The sequence below is a fragment of the Henckelia pumila genome, chromosome 4 (assembly GCF_033568475.1).
Source record: "Henckelia pumila isolate YLH828 chromosome 4, ASM3356847v2, whole genome shotgun sequence".
Lineage (NCBI taxonomy): Eukaryota > Viridiplantae > Streptophyta > Magnoliopsida > Lamiales > Gesneriaceae > Henckelia > Henckelia pumila.
In genome coordinates, this window is record NC_133123.1 from 21,754,797 (window position 1) to 21,773,223 (window position 18,427).

An 18,427-nucleotide genomic window follows, 5' to 3' on the forward strand; every position below is an offset into this window, starting at 1 on the left:
TCTGACTGAGGATAATCTGGAATACGATTGCATATATAGCATGCAGTAGCAATGAAAGCACATAATCATGCAATCACATAATTATTGCAATATAAAGCATGCTAGCATATAATGCACATAATCAGATACTACATGTAATCTCATGCAATATCAAGCAGTCAGACAAACTCAATCTACCCCGCTCATCGACTTCTATCTGAATCCAGAAACTTACGCTCTGATACCACCTGTTGTGGGGACCCGGGTTGCTAATCTTATCTTAGGGTAATTAACGATTAATAAACAATTAATCACATAGTTGAAGAATAATCAAACCAAATAAAAAAAATTTAGAAAAACTAGGTCCTCGCTCGATCGGTTAACTTCTACCGATCGAGCGAGCTGGAAATCTTAGCTCTAGGTGAGAGTTATTTTTGGCCTCGCTCGATCGGTCAAATCTTACCGATCGAGCGAGCCCAAATGTCCAACTTTCTGTTTTGCCAAATAAGGGCCTTGCTCGATCGGTTAAATCCTACCGATCGAGCGGGCTACATTTCCAGAAAATCTGCAGGAAATATTTTTGCTGTCAAAGATTGAACATGTAACATCTAGTCTTGTACAAGCTACAAAATAATATACATGCCATGGAATAACATCGTATAAACTCTCATACACACGATAGAAAAGCTAACATGTATTCTACAATAATATACAAAGTTCTTGTATCATTTCTAACATGGTTCATCAACTCAAAGTACAAGACATTCCACTAAAACCCGTGTCCACACATGCTAAGACTCTATTTCGAGCTATCCCTGTCTTTTCTGACCAGCTCCTGCCCCACCTATTGCCATACACACATACAAAACAAAGCAATAGCCGGATACTTCCGAAGAGAATAAAATCCCAGTATAAACAACTTAAAGCGTGAGATAATAAACGTGAATGCAATGCATATGACAAAAGAGGCTATCAAGCTGATATCAATAGGATATGAGTTCTTGGAATCCCGAGGAAATAAAATCTTCAACAAACACCAAATCACCCAATCGAGGTGAAGTCGAATAATTTATTTTCTCTAACTTTGGTGCAACTATAGTGAGTCTTCTGGCTCTGGAAGTAATTCTACATTCCGTGCCACTCAACTACAGCCCTCCAAACGTCATATGCACTCTAGGCCTTTCAACCCTCTGTGCTTTTCAGGCTGGAGTTCAAGATGAATGCAACATGTTCTGTATGCATTAAATGCTATAAAACACCTTGAACACTTACTCAAATAAGCAAGCAAAACAATCAAATCATCTAATCACATAAAACACATAATCAACCAAGTATGTGATTAACAAGGGAATACTCGAAACAATAGCTATTTCGAGCGTTCTATCCCATCTGGATTAGCTGTCATTTATACCTTTCGATAGCACGTCTGAAAGTACTTCAATTTTGCAATGACATCAATGATAAGTCATATCACAAAGCTGCTCAACTTTTCTACTCAATCTCAAGTGCAAATGCTAGCAAACCTTGCTTCAAATCCTTCTCGGTTCAAATCGAAGATCTCGAGTTTAGCAACTTCAATATAAAGCTGAGAAATAACATGTAGAAGGAATAAAAAGATCAGATGCAACTCAAACTATGTTTCTTTCAATCAACAATATCAAATTCTTGACATTTTTCGAATCAGCGGCGTAACGGCTAAAAACCGGCAATCCCAACGATATCCAAATCAATATATCAAGCACTTCTCAACATAATACTCCACATATAACTCAAAAATCAGCATAATCAGAAATGATAGGGTTCGAATTTTGCTTCTTAAAATCATAAGAAATCCAAACGACAGTCTTTTTTCGAACCGTCTGCGAATACACAATCGGTACAGCTCATATATGCATATATCTTAAAACCATGAAATTCCATCTTCAACATAAAAATAAAGTATGAGAAAGCTCAATAAAATTTGTACCAAAACGAAGCTCTCGGAGCGATGATCGCAGATATATATTTATTTGGAATTTCTTATGACCGGATCGCGAGTTATCGGAGCTTTTACGGGATGAAAATGGCGTCCAAAAATGGTTCAGCCGAGTTCTGCTTTTCTTTCTTGTTTTTCTTCTGATTATACACGTGAAGAGGAGATAAATATAAGCATATTTGCAGTTTAGTCCCTGAACTTTTAGCTATTTGAAATTCAGTCCCCGGAAAAGCGATTTAATTCAATTTCAATCCTTATTCATTTAAAAATATTAAAATTTAATTCTAAACTCTAAATATTCCCAAATTAAATATTCTAGGATTAAAATTAAATAATCTCGGGCCTTACAAAATCCTTGTATGTTTCATTTGAAACTTGAAAGGCTATAGACTTCCCTTTGTATGTCTTCTATGCCATCGAGTTCATTTCAAACACTCGAAGAATGCTTATTAGTTCTGTCAACTTCATCTTTGAAATATCTTTCACTTATTCAAGCGCCCATATTTTTCCATTGAATCTTTCTGGCAACAATCGAAGAACTTTGTTTACAAGTCGCTTATTAGAATTTGGTTCTCCAAGGGTAAAAGCTTCAGTGGCTAACTCCCAAAGACGCTGATCATTAGCAATAATAGTTTCATCTTCTTCCATCCTGAGGTTTTCGAATTTTGAGTCTAGTAGCCTCATCCTCATTTTTTTGACACTCTCTGTCCCTTCACAATGTTTTTGAAGAGTATCCCATGAATATTTGGCAGTGACACAGTCAGCAATAAGTCCAAACATCCTCAGATCCATGATTGAGAATATTGTGTTGATTGCCTTAGCGTTAAAGATGGATATTTGTGCCTCCTCGGTGGTCCAAGCTGTATCTGGTTTTATGATGTAATCACCATCCTTATCCACAATTTTTGGTGGAGTCCATCCGGTGAGAATACTCCGCCATGCACGCTCATCCATTACCTTGACAGTAAAACACATCCTAGTCTTTCATAAGGCATAGTTTTTACCATCTAGAACTGGAGGTTTAAGAAACGAATTTGCTGTAGTAGATGAATCCATATCATTCCCTGAAAAAAAAAATAACCAAGACCAGTTCTTAGTGTATCAAGATTCCGTCTCTGATTCCACTTGTAAAGAATAAATGATTGCAAACAATATCAGATTCAGATGTTGTCATTAGATGTTGGCAACATCTGACATAATATGCAGTGGTAATATTAAAAAACATGAATAATTCAGCAATATATAAATAAAAACACACGATTATTTAAGCACAAGTACAAATACTCGTGCAGTGCATTAGGGCAAAAAAGTTTCACTAGAAAAATAATAAAGAGTTTTACAAAACCCTAAAACTAGTGAATCATTGTCAAAATAATTTTCTCAAAACATGTGAGAAAATAAATAATGAAAACAACTCTCTTAAATATCTACTCAAATTAGAATGATGAAAACAAAGAATGAGTTGATCCTTGACGCCAAAATACGAGAGCAACACATCTTCGATCACAATTCTTCAAATGCTCTCAAACCATCAAGGCAATCAAGTAAACTAGCACAACAACAATATTAAAGACTGTAAAAGGAGCTTTTGAATTATTCAGAAATCTTCTCAAGGTTGCACACTCTAGCTCTCACCAAAACTCTCTAAAAATTCTTCCTCTATATAAACATTCGAGCCTTAAATCCCGAGATTATTTAATTTTAATCCAAAAATATTTAATTTAAGAATTTTTGGATTGTAGATTTAAATTCTAATATTCTTAAATTATTTAGGGTTGAAATTGAATTAAGAAGATCGACCGAGGACTGATTTGCAATTTATGAAAAACATCAGGGGTGAAAGTGCAAAATCCTTATTTTAGTGGGACACATGGTCTTATATGCTTATATACATGTATATGCATGTATGTATCAGATTTTAGAAGCTGAAGAACCGAGAGTTTCCTTATTTCAGAATTCTTATAAATATTTCAATCTTCAAACTTTAGTTTCTCAAAATCCGGCCATCCGATTTCAAATCCGGACATAGTTTTGGAATCCTTGCAACAAGAGCTTCAAAAGGTTGTAAGTATCTCTATGATTCAGCATGTTTCGAAATTTGGATGTTGGATAAATTAGAATTTGAGTATGTTTATGTGTTCTTGAGGTTATATTGATTGTTGTATTCAAGTCGGATCGAAGGAAGAAAGACGTATGCATTTGCTATGAATTTCCAGAATAATTTCGAAACCTTACACCTCTGATTTTGCTGATATATGATGATATTCTTGTTGTATGTGATGTGTTTGAAGTAGATTTGGTTGTTAGAATTGATAAAGTTGAGTTTCGGTTATCGGTTTTGCTACTGTTACGCCGTCGGTTCGAAAACGATTAAGTTTGAGTCTAGATTGATTGAGCTGGACATTGTTGAGTTGATTGTTGATATATGTAGCATATTTATCCTTCATTTCCAGATTTGTTTGAGGGCTTGATGATCTCGAGATTTCAGATTCGAGCCGGGAAAGAAAAGATCAAGTTTTGTGACTTTTATGCCTTGAAGATTGATTGAAGGTTGAGAAGATTTTTGATAAGGGAATTTGTTGTGCAGCTTGATCAAAATTGAAACATCCTTGAACCAATAATAAAAAGTATAAGACAACATCAAAGTAGAGGGGATTAAACACTCAAGATAGATTCACTTGAGTGACCCTAAAACCACACACTTACTTGTTTATGTGTCTTTGTGTTGTTATAGAATGATTTAGTTACATATATTGATTTCTTGCTAGATTAGCTTGTCTATATGTTGACTTTGAATCTAATGCTACTAGATTATGTTGCATTCATATTGAGCCAAATATTCTTTGAGATTTTGAATGACAGATTTGCCGAAAGAATACGGATGTTTGGACGTATATCGAGGAACGTAGGAGAAAGATCGACTCCTATTGCCAGACTCTCAATATAGTGGGCCAAAGTCTGGGGAGAAGAACTCAATGCCACCTTGAATGGGAGAGTATGTGGGAGAGTTGTTGCGTTTCTTTTTCCCAGGGAACCCAAGAACCGATACAGAGTTTATTAACCGATTTTTGAATCATGCATTGCAATTTATTTTGCCTATAGAAGAAATTCTGTTGCTTTTATACGTGATTGAGTATATGCATCTACATGTTGTTTATACTGGGAATTATATTCTCACCGGAGTTATCCGGCTATTATTGTGTTTGTATGTGTTCATGACAATATGTGGGGCAGGAGCTGGTCAAAGACGACAAGAATAGCTCGAGATTGAGAGAATAGACGTGGAGACTTCGGGTTAAGAAACTAGAATTGCTGTCAAAACTTTCATGTTATGAGTAGAATGTTATCACTTATGTTTTGGTTATGTAAATTAGTTGTGGTTAAGGAACCAATAGCTAGATTTGCTTGTGTTGTATCAACCTTGAAGAGTTCATGTTGCAATTCATGTTTAGTTTGATGTTAACTTCTTTTGTAAGCATTATGAGATGAATGTAGGTGATTATGCTTCAGAAAAAAGAATAACATCAAAAGAGCAAAAGTTGATTTTTTTCTGCCCGTTTGAGCGCACCCGCGCTGGAAGGCAGAAGAACCGCGCCGTGATGAAATAATTTTTTTGCCAAGTTGGGCGCGGGGGCGCTGACCAGGGCGCACCCACGCTAGTATAAAAAAATAATTTTTTATTGATTACTTGCTTACATCATGGTTGGATTTAATTACAATTGTTTGCCTAATAAGAATTGATATTAGTACCCGAGGTCCCCACAACAGGTGGTATCAGAGTGTAAGTTCCTCAGATTGAGATAAAAGTAAGTGAGCGGGGTAGATTGAGTCCTCTTGCTTGCTTTATTTATGCATAAGAATGATATCAATGTGGACTACATGATATTTATGCTAGCATGCCTTGTTTCTTTCAGGTTATTTGATCACATGATTATGTGTATTGATTGTATAAGCATGCTTTACCGCTTTAAGCTCTGAATATCTGATTAGTTTAAAAGCATATATTACTTGAGAATGAATCAAATCCGATTCTTAATCAGAACCTGGTTTCATGAGAATGCCGATCAGAGGAGGACTGAAACAGAATTGTTGATTATGATATTATGAGATATTGTGTGCTAATCCTTTTGTATATCAGATATGCTTCCTCGTAGAGTAACGAATGTGCCACAAGCACCAAAAGCTCCGAGAAAAAAACAGGGTAGTACATCTAAAGATCTGATGGATGTTACACCGTCACCGATGGAAATATTATTGAAAATATTTCAATCCTTCAAGTCACTACTTTGAAAGGAACCGATAACTCAGTTGAATGTGAAGGCTGGTTAGAGGACATTGAGATATTGTTTGATTCTCTTGACTATGCCGATGACAAACGAATCAGATTGATTGGACACCAATTGCAAGATGTTGCAAAGAGTTGGTGGATTACAACCAAGAAAGCTCTTGATAATCGAGGTACGACTATCACTTGGAAAGTGTTTAAAACATAATTTTATCAACGTTTCTTTCCAGTATCGTACAGAAAATATAAGAATACAGATTTTTCTAATTTAAAGCAAGGCATCCTGAACATAGAAGAATATGTGGCTAAGTTCTCCACCTTGTTGAAGTTTGCTCCATATGTAGCTGAGAATGAAGAGGCAAAAGCTGATCAAATCAACAATGGACTGAATCCAGATGTATTTACGTTGGTGAACTTTGGGAGGCCTAACAACTTTGCCGATGCACTTGATAGAGCAAAGGGAGCAGAGGCTGTTTTGATTAAACAACGAGGAGCATTGTTTGTAGCTCAGCCACCACAACAACCACAACCCTCATTCTCGTTTCAGCAGCCATCACTCAGATCTGAGGGAGGTGGTTGCAGCAGTAGCAGAAAAGGTTTTCTGAGGGCCAAAGGAAAGCAGTTTAAGAGATCTGGCAGTAGTTCATCCAGCTCCAGTGGGCCAAGACAGATCAGTTTTGGTCATAGTTCAGGTTATTCAGGAGTTTATTGCAGCAGATGTGGAGGGAGACATCCCAGTGATCAGTGTAGAGGTGTATTTGGGATTTGAAATATATGCCATCAGGCGAGACATTTTGCTAGAGTATGTCCACAACGCAGTTCTGGAAGATCGCAAGGTGCAAGGTCATCGAGATCAGTGGCTCATCCTGAAAGGCAAGCATCTTCTGTACATTCCTTCCAGCCACTACCTCAGCAACATAATAGACCAGGAGGAATTCAAGAGGTGAGTCAACCTCCAAGACAACAAGCTCGAGTCTTTGCATTGACTGAAGAACAAGCTCAGGCAGCACCTGATAATGTCATGGCAGGTAACTGTTCTATCTTTGTTTATCTTGCTTATATATTGATAGATACAGGTGTATCACATACATTCATTTCTGAACAGTTTTCTATGTTGCATGCATTATCTTCTGAGCCATTGACTGCTGTAGTTTCTATCTCTTCACATTTAGGGAGAGAAATTGTATCTGTGCGAGTGATCAAAAATTGTGCATTACAGTACAAAGGTAATGTGATAGAGCTAGATTGTATAGTGCTTGTTGTCAGATTTTGATTGCATTATTGGCATAGATATGTTAAACAAGTACAGGGCCACAATTGATTGTTTCCAGAAAATAGTCAGATTCAGACCAGATATGGCAGATGAATGGAAATTCTATGGTAAGGGATCTAGAGCTAAGATCCCTTTGATATATGTATTGTCAGTGACTCAATTATTGCAGAAAAAAGCAGAGGATTCCTTTTTTATGCAGTAGATGTGCTGAAACCTAGCCCAGAATTGGCAGACTTGCCAGTGGTTAGTGAATTTTCTTATGTCTTTCCAGATGAAATTCCGAGATTGCCTCCAGTTCGGGAGATAGACTTCAGTATTGAACTGATGCCAGGTACACTACCTATTTCGAAAGATCCTTACAGAATGGAACTAGTTTATTTGAAAGAATTGAAAGAACAAGTTGAAGATCTTCTAGCAAAAGGATACGTTAAACAGAGTGTTTCACCTTGGGGTGCTCCGGTTCTATTTGTGCAAAAGAAGGATGGATCAATGCAACTATGTATCGACTACCGTCAATTGAATAAAGAAACGATAAAGAATAAATATCCACTGCCTAGAATAAATGATTTGTTTGATCAGTTGCATGGTTCATCTGTTTATTCCAAGATCAATTTGAGATCTGGATATCATCAGTTGAGAGTTCGAGATGAAGATATATCTAAGACTGCCTTCAGAACGAGGCATGGCCATTATGAGTTTATAGTCATGCCATTTGGACTGACCAACGCTCCAGCAGTATTTATGGGACTTATGAATAGGGTATTTCAGAAGTATCTTGATGACTTTGTTATTATCTTTATTGATGATATTCTGATTTATTCTAAAACTTTTATGATCATGCTGAGCATCTGAGAATTATCTTATAGACTTTGAGAACAAAGAAATTATATGACAAGCTATCGAAATGTGAATTCTGGCTGCAGAGAGTGGTATTTCTTGGGCATATTATCTCAAGAGATGGTATTTCTGTTTATCCAAGCAAGGTTGAAGCAGTGATCAATTGGCCAAGACCTACTTCAGTCCCATAGATACGCATTTTTATGGTCTTAGCAGGATATTATCGCAGATTTATCAAATATTTCTCCAGAATTGTCAAGCCTATTACTCAATTGACTCAGAAGAATGCACCATATATCTGGACAGAAGCTTGCGAGGCCAACTTCATTGAGTTAAAGATATTGACGAGTGCACCAGTATTGACTATTCCTTCAGGTACTGGTGATTTTACTATCTATTGTGATGTTTCTCACAGAGAATTAGGATGTGTGCTTATGCAGAAAGGACATGTTATTGCTTATGTCTCGAGACAGTTGAAACCACATGAAATCATATATCATATCCATGATCTGGAGATTGCAGTCATTGTATTTGCTTTGAAGATATGGCGACATTATTTATACGGTGAGAAGTTTGAGATTTATTCTGATCACAAAAGTTTGAAATATCTATTTTCGCAGTCTAAATTGAATATGAGGCAACGAAGATGTCTAGATTTGTTGAAAGATTTTGATTGCGAGATCAAATACTATCCAGGAAAATCGAATGCAGCTGCAGATGCCTTGAGTAGAAAGGTATGTTCTTTATCCTTATATACGATAGGTGTATCCAGATTGGTAGAAGATTGTTGTATTTCTGGATTGGTATTTGAGACAGATATGCAGCCTATTAGAGTTTGTGCTATTCAAGCTGAGCCATAATTGTAGATAAGAATTAAAGAAGCGCATCAGATTTGAATATTCAGGAGTCAGTTGAGAGGGTCAGATCAGAGCATCAGTCAGAATATCAGGTTCGTGATGACGGTGTTTTGTTTGTGAATAATCGAATTGTTGTGCCAGATATTTCAGATTTGAGACAGCAGGTTTTGAAAGAAGCTCATTGCAGTAGATTCAGTATTCATCCTGGTGGCAGAAATATGTACAATGATTTAAAAAATAAGTATTGGTGGAAACAGATAAAATCTGATGTCACAGAATTTGTGTCTCGATGTCCGAATTGCCAACAGGTGAAGGCCGAAAGAAAGAAATCTGGTGGTCTATTGCCTAGCTTGTTTATTCCAGAGTGGAAATGGGATCATATTTCCATGGATTTTGTTACGAAACTACAGCGTTCATCCAGAGGTTGCGATGCCATTTGGGTAGTTGTTGACAGATTGACGAAATCACCTTGTTTTATTCCATACAAGATGACGTATAGATATGATCAGATGGCAGAGATTTACGTCAGAGAAGTGGTAAGACTGCATGGTGTGCCTAAATCTATCGTTTCATATCGAGACCCTAGATTTACATCTCATTTTTGGCACAGTCTGCAGCAAGCTCTAGGTACTCGATTGCACTTGAGTACAACATATCATCCTCAGACAGACGGACAGTCAGAGCGGACTATCCAGACACTTGAGGATATGCTTAGAGCTGTAGTGATAGACTTTGGCACTAGTTGGAAATATTCCCTACCACTTATGGAGTTCTTGTATAATAACAACTATCAGAAGAGTATCGAGCTGGCTCCATTTGAAGCGTTGTACGGAAAGAAGTGCAGATCTCCTCTCTACTGGGATGATATATCAGAGGTACCTGATATTGGGCCAGATATGATCCGAGAAACGACAGATAAATTGAAGCTTATTCAGAAGATAATGAAGACAACTCAAGATCGACATGCCAAGTATGCGAATGTCAGACGTATACCTCTATATTTTGAGCAGGGAGACAGAGTATTTTTGAAGATTTTTCCTTTCAGAGGCACTGTCAGATTTGGCAAGAGAGGAAAGTTATCTCCGAGATTTATCGGTCCTTATGAGATTATCGAGAAGATAGGCAATCTTGCTTATCGGCTCGCTCTTCCTCCAGCTCTTTCTGGCATTTACGACGTCTTTCATGTCTCTATGTTGCGGAAATATCATCCAGATCCATCTCATATACTACAGCCAGATGAGGCAGAACTGGACGAGACTTTGAGTTACTTCGAGAATCCAATACAGATTCTTGATCAGAAAGAGAAGCAACTCAGAAACAAGTCTATTTCGTTAGTCAAAGTTCAGTTAAGTCGACATGGAGTTGAAGAAGCTACATGGGAAGTCGAATCAGATATGAGACAACACTTTCCCGAATTATTTCACTGATGTGAGTCTTATTCAGTATTTCTGTTATTTCATTATCTTATATGTGTACAGATTGCATGCGATTTCGAGGACGAAATCATGTCTTAGAAGAAAAGAATTGTAAGGCCCGAGATTATTTAATTTTAATCCGAGAATATATAATTTGAGAATTTTTGGAGTTTAGATTTAAATTCTAATATTCTAAAATTATTTAGGATTGAACTTGAATTAAGAAGATCGACCAAGGATTGATTTGCACTTTATGAAGAAATCAGGGGCTAAAGTGCAAAATCCTTATTTTAGTGGGACACATGGCCTTATATGCATATATACGCGTATATGCATGTATTTATCAGATTTCAGAAGCTGAAGAACCGAGAGTTTCCTTATTTCAGAATTCTTAGCAATATTTCAATCTTCAAACTTTAGTTTCTCAAGATCCGGCCATCCGATTTCAAATCCGGACATAGTTTTGGAATCCTTGCAACAAGAGCTTCAAAAGGATGTAAGTATCTCTATGATTCAGCATGTTTCAAAATTTGGATGTTGTAGAAATCATAATTTGAGTATGTTTATGTGTTTTTGAGGTTATATTGATTGTTGTATTCAAGTCGGATTGAAGGAAGAAAGACGTATGCATTTGCTATTAATTTCCAGAATAATTTCGAAACCTTACACCTCTGATCTTTCTGATATATGATGATATTATTGCTGTATGTGATGTGCTTGAAGTAGATTTGGTTGTTAGAATTGATAGAGTTGAGTTCGGTTACCGGTTTTGCTACCGTTACGTTGTCGGTTCGAAAACGATCAAGTTTGAGTCTAGATTGATTGAGCTGGACATTGTTGAGTTGATTGCTGATATATGTAGCATATTTATCCTTCATTTCCAGATTTGGTTGAGGGCTTGACGATCTCGAGATTTCAGATTCGAGCCAGGAAAGAAAAGATCAAGGTTTGTGACTTTTATGCCTTGAAGATTGATTGAAGGTTGAGCAGATTTTTGATAAGGGACTTTGTTGTGCAGCTTGATCAGAATTGAAACATCCTTGAACCAAGAATAAAAGTTATAAGAAAACATCAAATTAGAGGGGATTAAACACTCAATATAGATTCACTTGAGTGTCCCTAAAACCACATACTTACTTGTTTATGTGTCTTTGTGTTGCTATAGAATGATTGAGTTATAGATATTTATTGCTTGCTAGATTAGCTTGTTTATATGTTGGATTTGAATCTAATGCTACTAGATTATGTTACATTCATATTGAGTCAACTATTCTTTGAGATTTTGAATGGCAGATTCTTCGAAAGAATACTGATGTTTGGACGTATATCGAGGAACATATGAGAAAGATCGACTCCTATCGCCAGACTCTCGATATAGTGGGCCAAAGTTCGGGAAGAAGAACTCAACGCCACCTCGAATGAGAGAGAGTAGGTGAGAGAGTTGTTGCATTTATTTTTCCCAGGGATCCCAAGAACCGATACAGAGTTTATTAACCGATTTTTGAATCATGCATTGCAATTTATTTTGCCTATAGAAGAAATTCTATTGTTTTTATACATGATTGAGTATATGCATCTACATGTTGTTTATACTGGGAATTATATTTTTACCGGAGTTATCCAACTATTGTTGTGTTTGTATGTTTGCATGGAAATTGGTAGGGCAGGAGCTGGTCATAAACGACAAGAATAGCTCGAGATTGAGAGAATAGATGTGGAGACTTCGGGTTAAGAAACTAGATTTGCTATCAAAACTTTCATATTATGAGTAGAATGCTATCACTTATGTTTTGGTTATGTAAATTAATTGTGGTTGAGGAACCAATAACTAGATTTGCTTGTGTTGTATCAACCTTGAAGAATTCATGTTGCAATTCATGTTTAGTTTGAATTTGGATGATGTTAACTTCTTTTGTAAGCATTGTGAAATGAATGTAGGTGATTATGCTTCAGAAAAGAGAATAACATCAGAAGAGCAAAAGTTGATTTTTTTTTCTGCCCGTTTGAGCGCACCCGTGTTGGAAGGAAGCGCCCGCGCCCCGATGAAATAATTTTTCTACCAAGTTGGGCGCGGGGGCGCTGATCAGGGTGCATTCGCACCAATATAATTTTTTTTAATTGACTGCTTGCTTACATCATGGTTGGATTTAATTACGATTGTTTGCCCAATAAGAATTGAGATTAACACCCGAGATCCTCACAATATATACCTTAGAGTCCTCAATGTTCTTGTTTTCTTGTTTCAAATATTCAACCTTCAAAGATAAGAAAAAGATCATTAAGTTAGAACATATCAAGATTTTGATAAGATCACAAATATATCATATCAACTAATTAAGTAAATAAATAAATTGAGTACAAGATAATTTCCTTTTGAAAAATAACTCAATAAATTTTAAAAACTTCAAGTCCAAGAATGACAAAATACATAAAATAAATCTTTTTTAAACTTTAAGGAATTTAAGGAAATAAATATTTTATTCAAATCTAAATCAGTTAGTGCTCGAATACCATGTATTCGTACTATATTTTCAATGTTTTGTACCGACTTTCATCCAAAAAAAATCATGTGGACCCAAAGAGTGTAAACAACTATTTTTTATGACATAAACTAATAATACATTTAACTTTGAGTATAGGGACTGGATATCAATTTACTATAGTTCGAATGTGAAACACTTGACGTGACACATGGAGATGGTTTTAGTCGAGTATCAAATTAGCCAACACTTAAAGAGGGTTCTGGAGACCCATGCCTTTGCCAATTTCCAATCATTTGAGGGCCGGTTGATTGAACTTCACGAGTCCTTCACTTCTTGGTTTGTTTGTTTGTTTTTTTCATGACAATATAAATCTATTCGTTGTCTCAAATTAACATATAACATATTATAAGTATGCTACCTGCAAATAATGTTACTCTGGTAAAATGTACTAGATAAGCTATAGTTTGTTCGATGAAATATTGACAGGACAATCAAATTTTTTTATTATTAATAATCAAGTCGTTTACCTACTCCATCAAATTAAACACTCAGTTAAAACATACTCGACTCACGTTGGAACTTGTGAGTGTAGGGGATCAACTGAGGCAAAGCACACCCCTTCCGATCTTTGACTCCTGTTAAGGTGGTGAATTTACGTGGCTCCTGGTCTTTCCTAGAAATCAATATACATAGTTACATTGTAAAATATTACTTTTTTGGGTTGAAATTCAGAACCACGTATATATATTTGTATGTATGTATATGATAATTAAAAGTGACAGCTATATTAATATATATAAAAGGAAAATGTGTACTTTGCCAGCTGTAACAAGTGACATTTGATTAGGAAACACCTCATCTCGAATTGAATGACCAATAATGATTTTGGAGAAGTAACTATTTCCTCCAACACCATACTGCCGCCAAGATCCAAATCGTGCTTTTCTACTTGCTCTTTCGTTTTCATCCATTTATGGGATTTACCAGCCTGGAAAAAGTGAAAAAAAAAATAGAAAAAAGGTTTCCCTTTGTATCATTTTTTTTTTTGTTAAAATTAACTTTGGAATTGTTAAAATTAATTGTATACATATATATAAGTAAATAATTTTGTAGCCCTTAGCTTTGGCCTCGATTCAAAAAATCGTGCTTGTATTATTTTTTTTAAAAAAATAAATCATATCATATATTAAAAAAGGACAAACAAATCCATGGATTATATGTTAATTCTATCAAGAACTCGTTTATTTATTAAAAATTATAATTGGTGATAGCAGTGCGGCTATTCAAATATGTTAAGAGGGTATTTGGGAGAGTTTAAAAGCTCTTGCAAACAGCTTATAAGCTGTTTTAGAGCTTTTAAGCTCTCAAATTTTGTTTGGCAAAAATTTTTAAAAACAGCTTATAAGCTGTCAAAATAAGCTGTTTGACAGTTTATAAGCTGTTTTTAAAAAATTAAGAGGGAAGGTACTTTTTTCAAAAAGATCATATTTTAATATTCTTTCTCTCTAAAATATCCTTAAAGATTTTCATAAATCTCCATCATATCCTCCACTCATTAAATATTAAATATTATTTTTTTAAAAAAATTACAAATTACTAAATTTTTCTAAAGTAAAATATTAAAAAAATTATTTTTTAATATATGTTTATTCTAAAACTATTTTCATATGTGTATAACTCAAAATTTTATTGTCATAGAATTATACCCTTTTTGGTAATTTTAACAATAAAAGATCTTATAATACCAAACATATCAACATGTTTAAGTTGTTTAAAATAATTTTACCCAAATACTTTAACAGCTTATTTTTAAAATAAGTTTTAACAGCTTATAAGCTCGTAAAACAGCTTTTATAAGTTCTTTTTAATAAGATTAGCCAAACACCCTCTAAATAGTACATTATAATTAGTATTCTCTAACAATCCCCTCCATATAATTACACTAACTTGTAATACATAGATAAAACTATTAAAATGGGTTGAGTCTGTTGGCTTAGCTCATCGTGCATCGTCAAATAAGCGAGATAAATTGAAATTTTTCAACCCACCAAAATAACTTGTGGTGGAGTTTTGTTCAATTCGGTCCAACCTGCTTATTGTTGACAATTCCTAACCTACCCAAATGGGGGGCTAGTCAGCCGCCCCACCCCCATCAACTAGTATGTTTAAGTGGGTTGTGGGTTGGCTCATCCCGTCACTCTATATATCCATATGCATTGACTATAATCTTGACTATAATATCTAGCACTCTTTGTCACTTTACAAAAAAAATATAGACAGAGGTAATTGTGCAGCTTAACTAACAATCTAAACGTTACATTTCAACTATTTTCGTCAAAAATAGTTCGACTACGAGTTTATGAGATGATGTAGAGATATTTATCAGTTAGATTAGCCCTCTCAATTCATATATGGAGTGAAAAATAATATTTTAATATAAAAAATAAAAAAAATTCATAGATCGAATCGAATAAGATACTCGTTTTATAAAATTAATCCATAAGACTGTAAATAAAGAGTTTTTGTATTTCTTCAAAATTCCAAAAAACATATGACAATCAAAGATTAATAGCATTCTTCTAAAGATGATGATAAATACAATTATAATATCACCTAATATTTGCCTCCAACCTCAACGATGGTGAGATCTCTACAATGTATCCGATCCTTCTTTAAAAAAATCCCATCATTATTCATTAAGAAATATTAATGTTATTTTGAATATTTAAAAAACAATGGGGAGGATATTTGATAGCAAAGTTGTGTGGATAAGCATCAAAGGCGGCGACATATCTTTTCAATAGTACTACTTGTTTGGTTGGATTTTTGTTTTATTATTATTATTATTATAAAAAAAGAAAAAAAGAATAGATAATAATAATATAGTATTATTTTGGACCATCTAACATTAATTCATTGTCGTGAACGAGAACCGTTCATATATGATGGTGATCATGTTACTCACTTATCAGTTATATATATATAAAAAAAAAAGGCATTATAAAGCGTGTTTATGTTACTTTTATTGAGCATATATATGATATATTATAAAAAAATTTATGAATTTGTCAATACAGATCAATTTTTTGAAATGAATATTTTACTCAAATCAATTGACAATTCATAAAAAATTATTATTTTTTATGTTAAAATTATTATTTTTTATTACATATTAAAATCAAATGGACCTTTCTCATAAAAGAGTTTCAACGTCATTCGGTTAGTCTCATTAATTTTCCAACAAATATCTTGCTCACAATATTTAAAGAATGAAAATAAACATTTAATTTGGGCAAATAAAATTAATGTCATTCACCATCCTCTATATAAAATTAATTTAAAATCCCCGGTTATTAAAAATTCAGAGATATTTGTCTATTTGCCAATGTTTTTTGCGCTTGCTTTTTAAAACGAGGTTTTTAAAATATCGTTGTTTTTACATGGGAGTTGTTTTTTTTTTATTTTTATTTTTGAAATTTCACACGGACGCTAAATGTAATTTATTGCAAAATCTTTTTTTTTAATTCATCCAACATGTTTCTGTAATATTATATTAAAATAAAAATATCTGTGGGAAGCAAACACAATTATGCTGAAACTTATACCTAGTCAGCATACATCTGTCAGAATAATAATATGATTCATTGCCCACATGAGTGAAGTTGGCCTTGTGAATTTAATTTGATAACTGTCTTCCAAGAAATTGGCTACAATACAAATGAATATCAGGGGAGGGCACTCATTAGTCATTATGATATTCAAATCCAAGTAATACAAGTAACTTTGTTCTTAGCTCCATAATATTTATTGAACCAAATTCTTTACATAAATTAGCATTTGGCTGCACATTTTCGTATTGGTATAGTTCGCTTTTTATAACGAAATAAACCAAAAAACGAAAAAAAGAATAAAAAGGTAAAAGGAAATGGTAAAAAAAAATTTCCAAAAAAAAATGCAAAGGACCAACATATATATTGGAAAAGTGGTCACACCACTATACCATTTTATTACACTTAGGGTCCGTTTGAAGTTGGTGATAAAACAAATAATATATGACAAATAAATAAGAAATGATGGTTAATATAAGATTTAATGTAATTGATAAATTATAGTTTGTTTGATTTGATTGATTATATTTTATATAAAAATACTAAATTATTATTTTGTCCTTTTAATAATTAATAAAATATGAATATTATTATTTATAAAGGATAATATAGTAATTTAAATTTAATGATTTGATTGATGTAAGATAAATAATTAATGATTTGATTGATGTGAGATAAATAATTGAAAGATGGATAAACAATATGACAAAAAAACGTGAGACTAGATAAGATAATTTATACCTAGATTACTAATATTAAACTTCAAATGGACCCTTTATATAATACTAGCGGAGCGCGATACACACATACGTGTTTCGAAGAAAAAGTACATTATGAAATAGGTATTTTTTTAATGAATTTTTTTTTTAAAATTTTCGAAAATCGAAATGATAGATGAAAAAATAAAATAGAAAGACAAATGAAAAATTGTGTTGATATTTAAGTGAAAAATCAGAGATATACATGTATCGGTGTAATTTTTCGAGTTGGAGAGTGAAAAATACATATTGAGATCGCTCCTACGAGTCTGGTTAGAGCACAGCTGTGCAAAAATTGATGAGATGTAAATATATTATTTCAACAACACGTTTAATTATTGATATTTATCTAGATCGATATATCATATAAAGTAAATGTCCATCATCATACATTATGCAACGAGAATAAATTATGGAGTTATGGTTTTACTTGGGCAAAGATGATAAATTAATAATATGACACTGTTTGGTGTGAAGGACAACACATTGATTGATTAACAATCATTGTTTTGTTCAATGATTGACACAAGTTTTTTTCAAGAATTAGTGACATGCACCATTGTCTAATTCAAGTATATTGATTTAAAATTCTTATATTATTAATCCATCATCATCCAATTCATGGACCAAATTTGATTTTTGTAATCATTTAAGAAGTAACTGGATAAAATTCTGAAAATTTAAATAGATATCATGATATGTTGAAGTTAAACATGAAATATATCTTAACCAATATAAGAGATGCGTTTATTTTACTTCTTTATTTTTATGCACAAAAAATAGAAAACAATATATTTATGTAATTACGTTCTGATCCGTTAATCTTTAAATAGTTAATAAAATATAAGTTCATTAATTAACAAGACGATTTCTAAAATTAAAAACTTGATAGTAATTTTTTAATTAAAGACAGATTTCTATAAATATCTAATCCCCTATACATCGCACCATTTTCAT

The 18,427-nt window shown here is 33.7% G+C and overlaps 1 protein-coding gene across 1 annotated transcript; it reads left to right on the forward strand.

The window, feature by feature from the left end:
- Window positions 1-6,094: 6,094 nt before the first annotated feature.
- Window positions 6,095-12,043, forward strand: LOC140860641 (uncharacterized). The gene is made up of 10 exons (XM_073263645.1): window positions 6,095-6,155; window positions 6,248-6,412; window positions 6,470-6,942; window positions 7,024-7,267; window positions 7,310-7,465; window positions 7,682-7,971; window positions 8,092-8,247; window positions 9,515-9,629; window positions 11,506-11,567; window positions 11,915-12,043. The coding sequence occupies exons 1-10, from the start codon at window positions 6,095-6,097 to the stop codon at window positions 12,041-12,043; spliced, it is 1,851 nt and encodes a 616-aa protein (XP_073119746.1).
- Window positions 12,044-18,427: the final 6,384 nt, after the last annotated feature.

Coding starts and splice junctions, on each gene's coding strand:
- LOC140860641 (XM_073263645.1), top strand. CDS start 6,095: ATGCTTCCTCGTAGAGTAACGAATGTGCCACAAGCACCAAAAGCTCCG. Junction 6,413..6,469: donor GAAAGCTCTTGATAATCGAG/GTACGACTATCA, acceptor GTTTCTTTCCAG/TATCGTACAGAAAATATAAG. Junction 7,972..8,091: donor TTTCACCTTGGGGTGCTCCG/GTTCTATTTGTG, acceptor TTGTTTGATCAG/TTGCATGGTTCATCTGTTTA.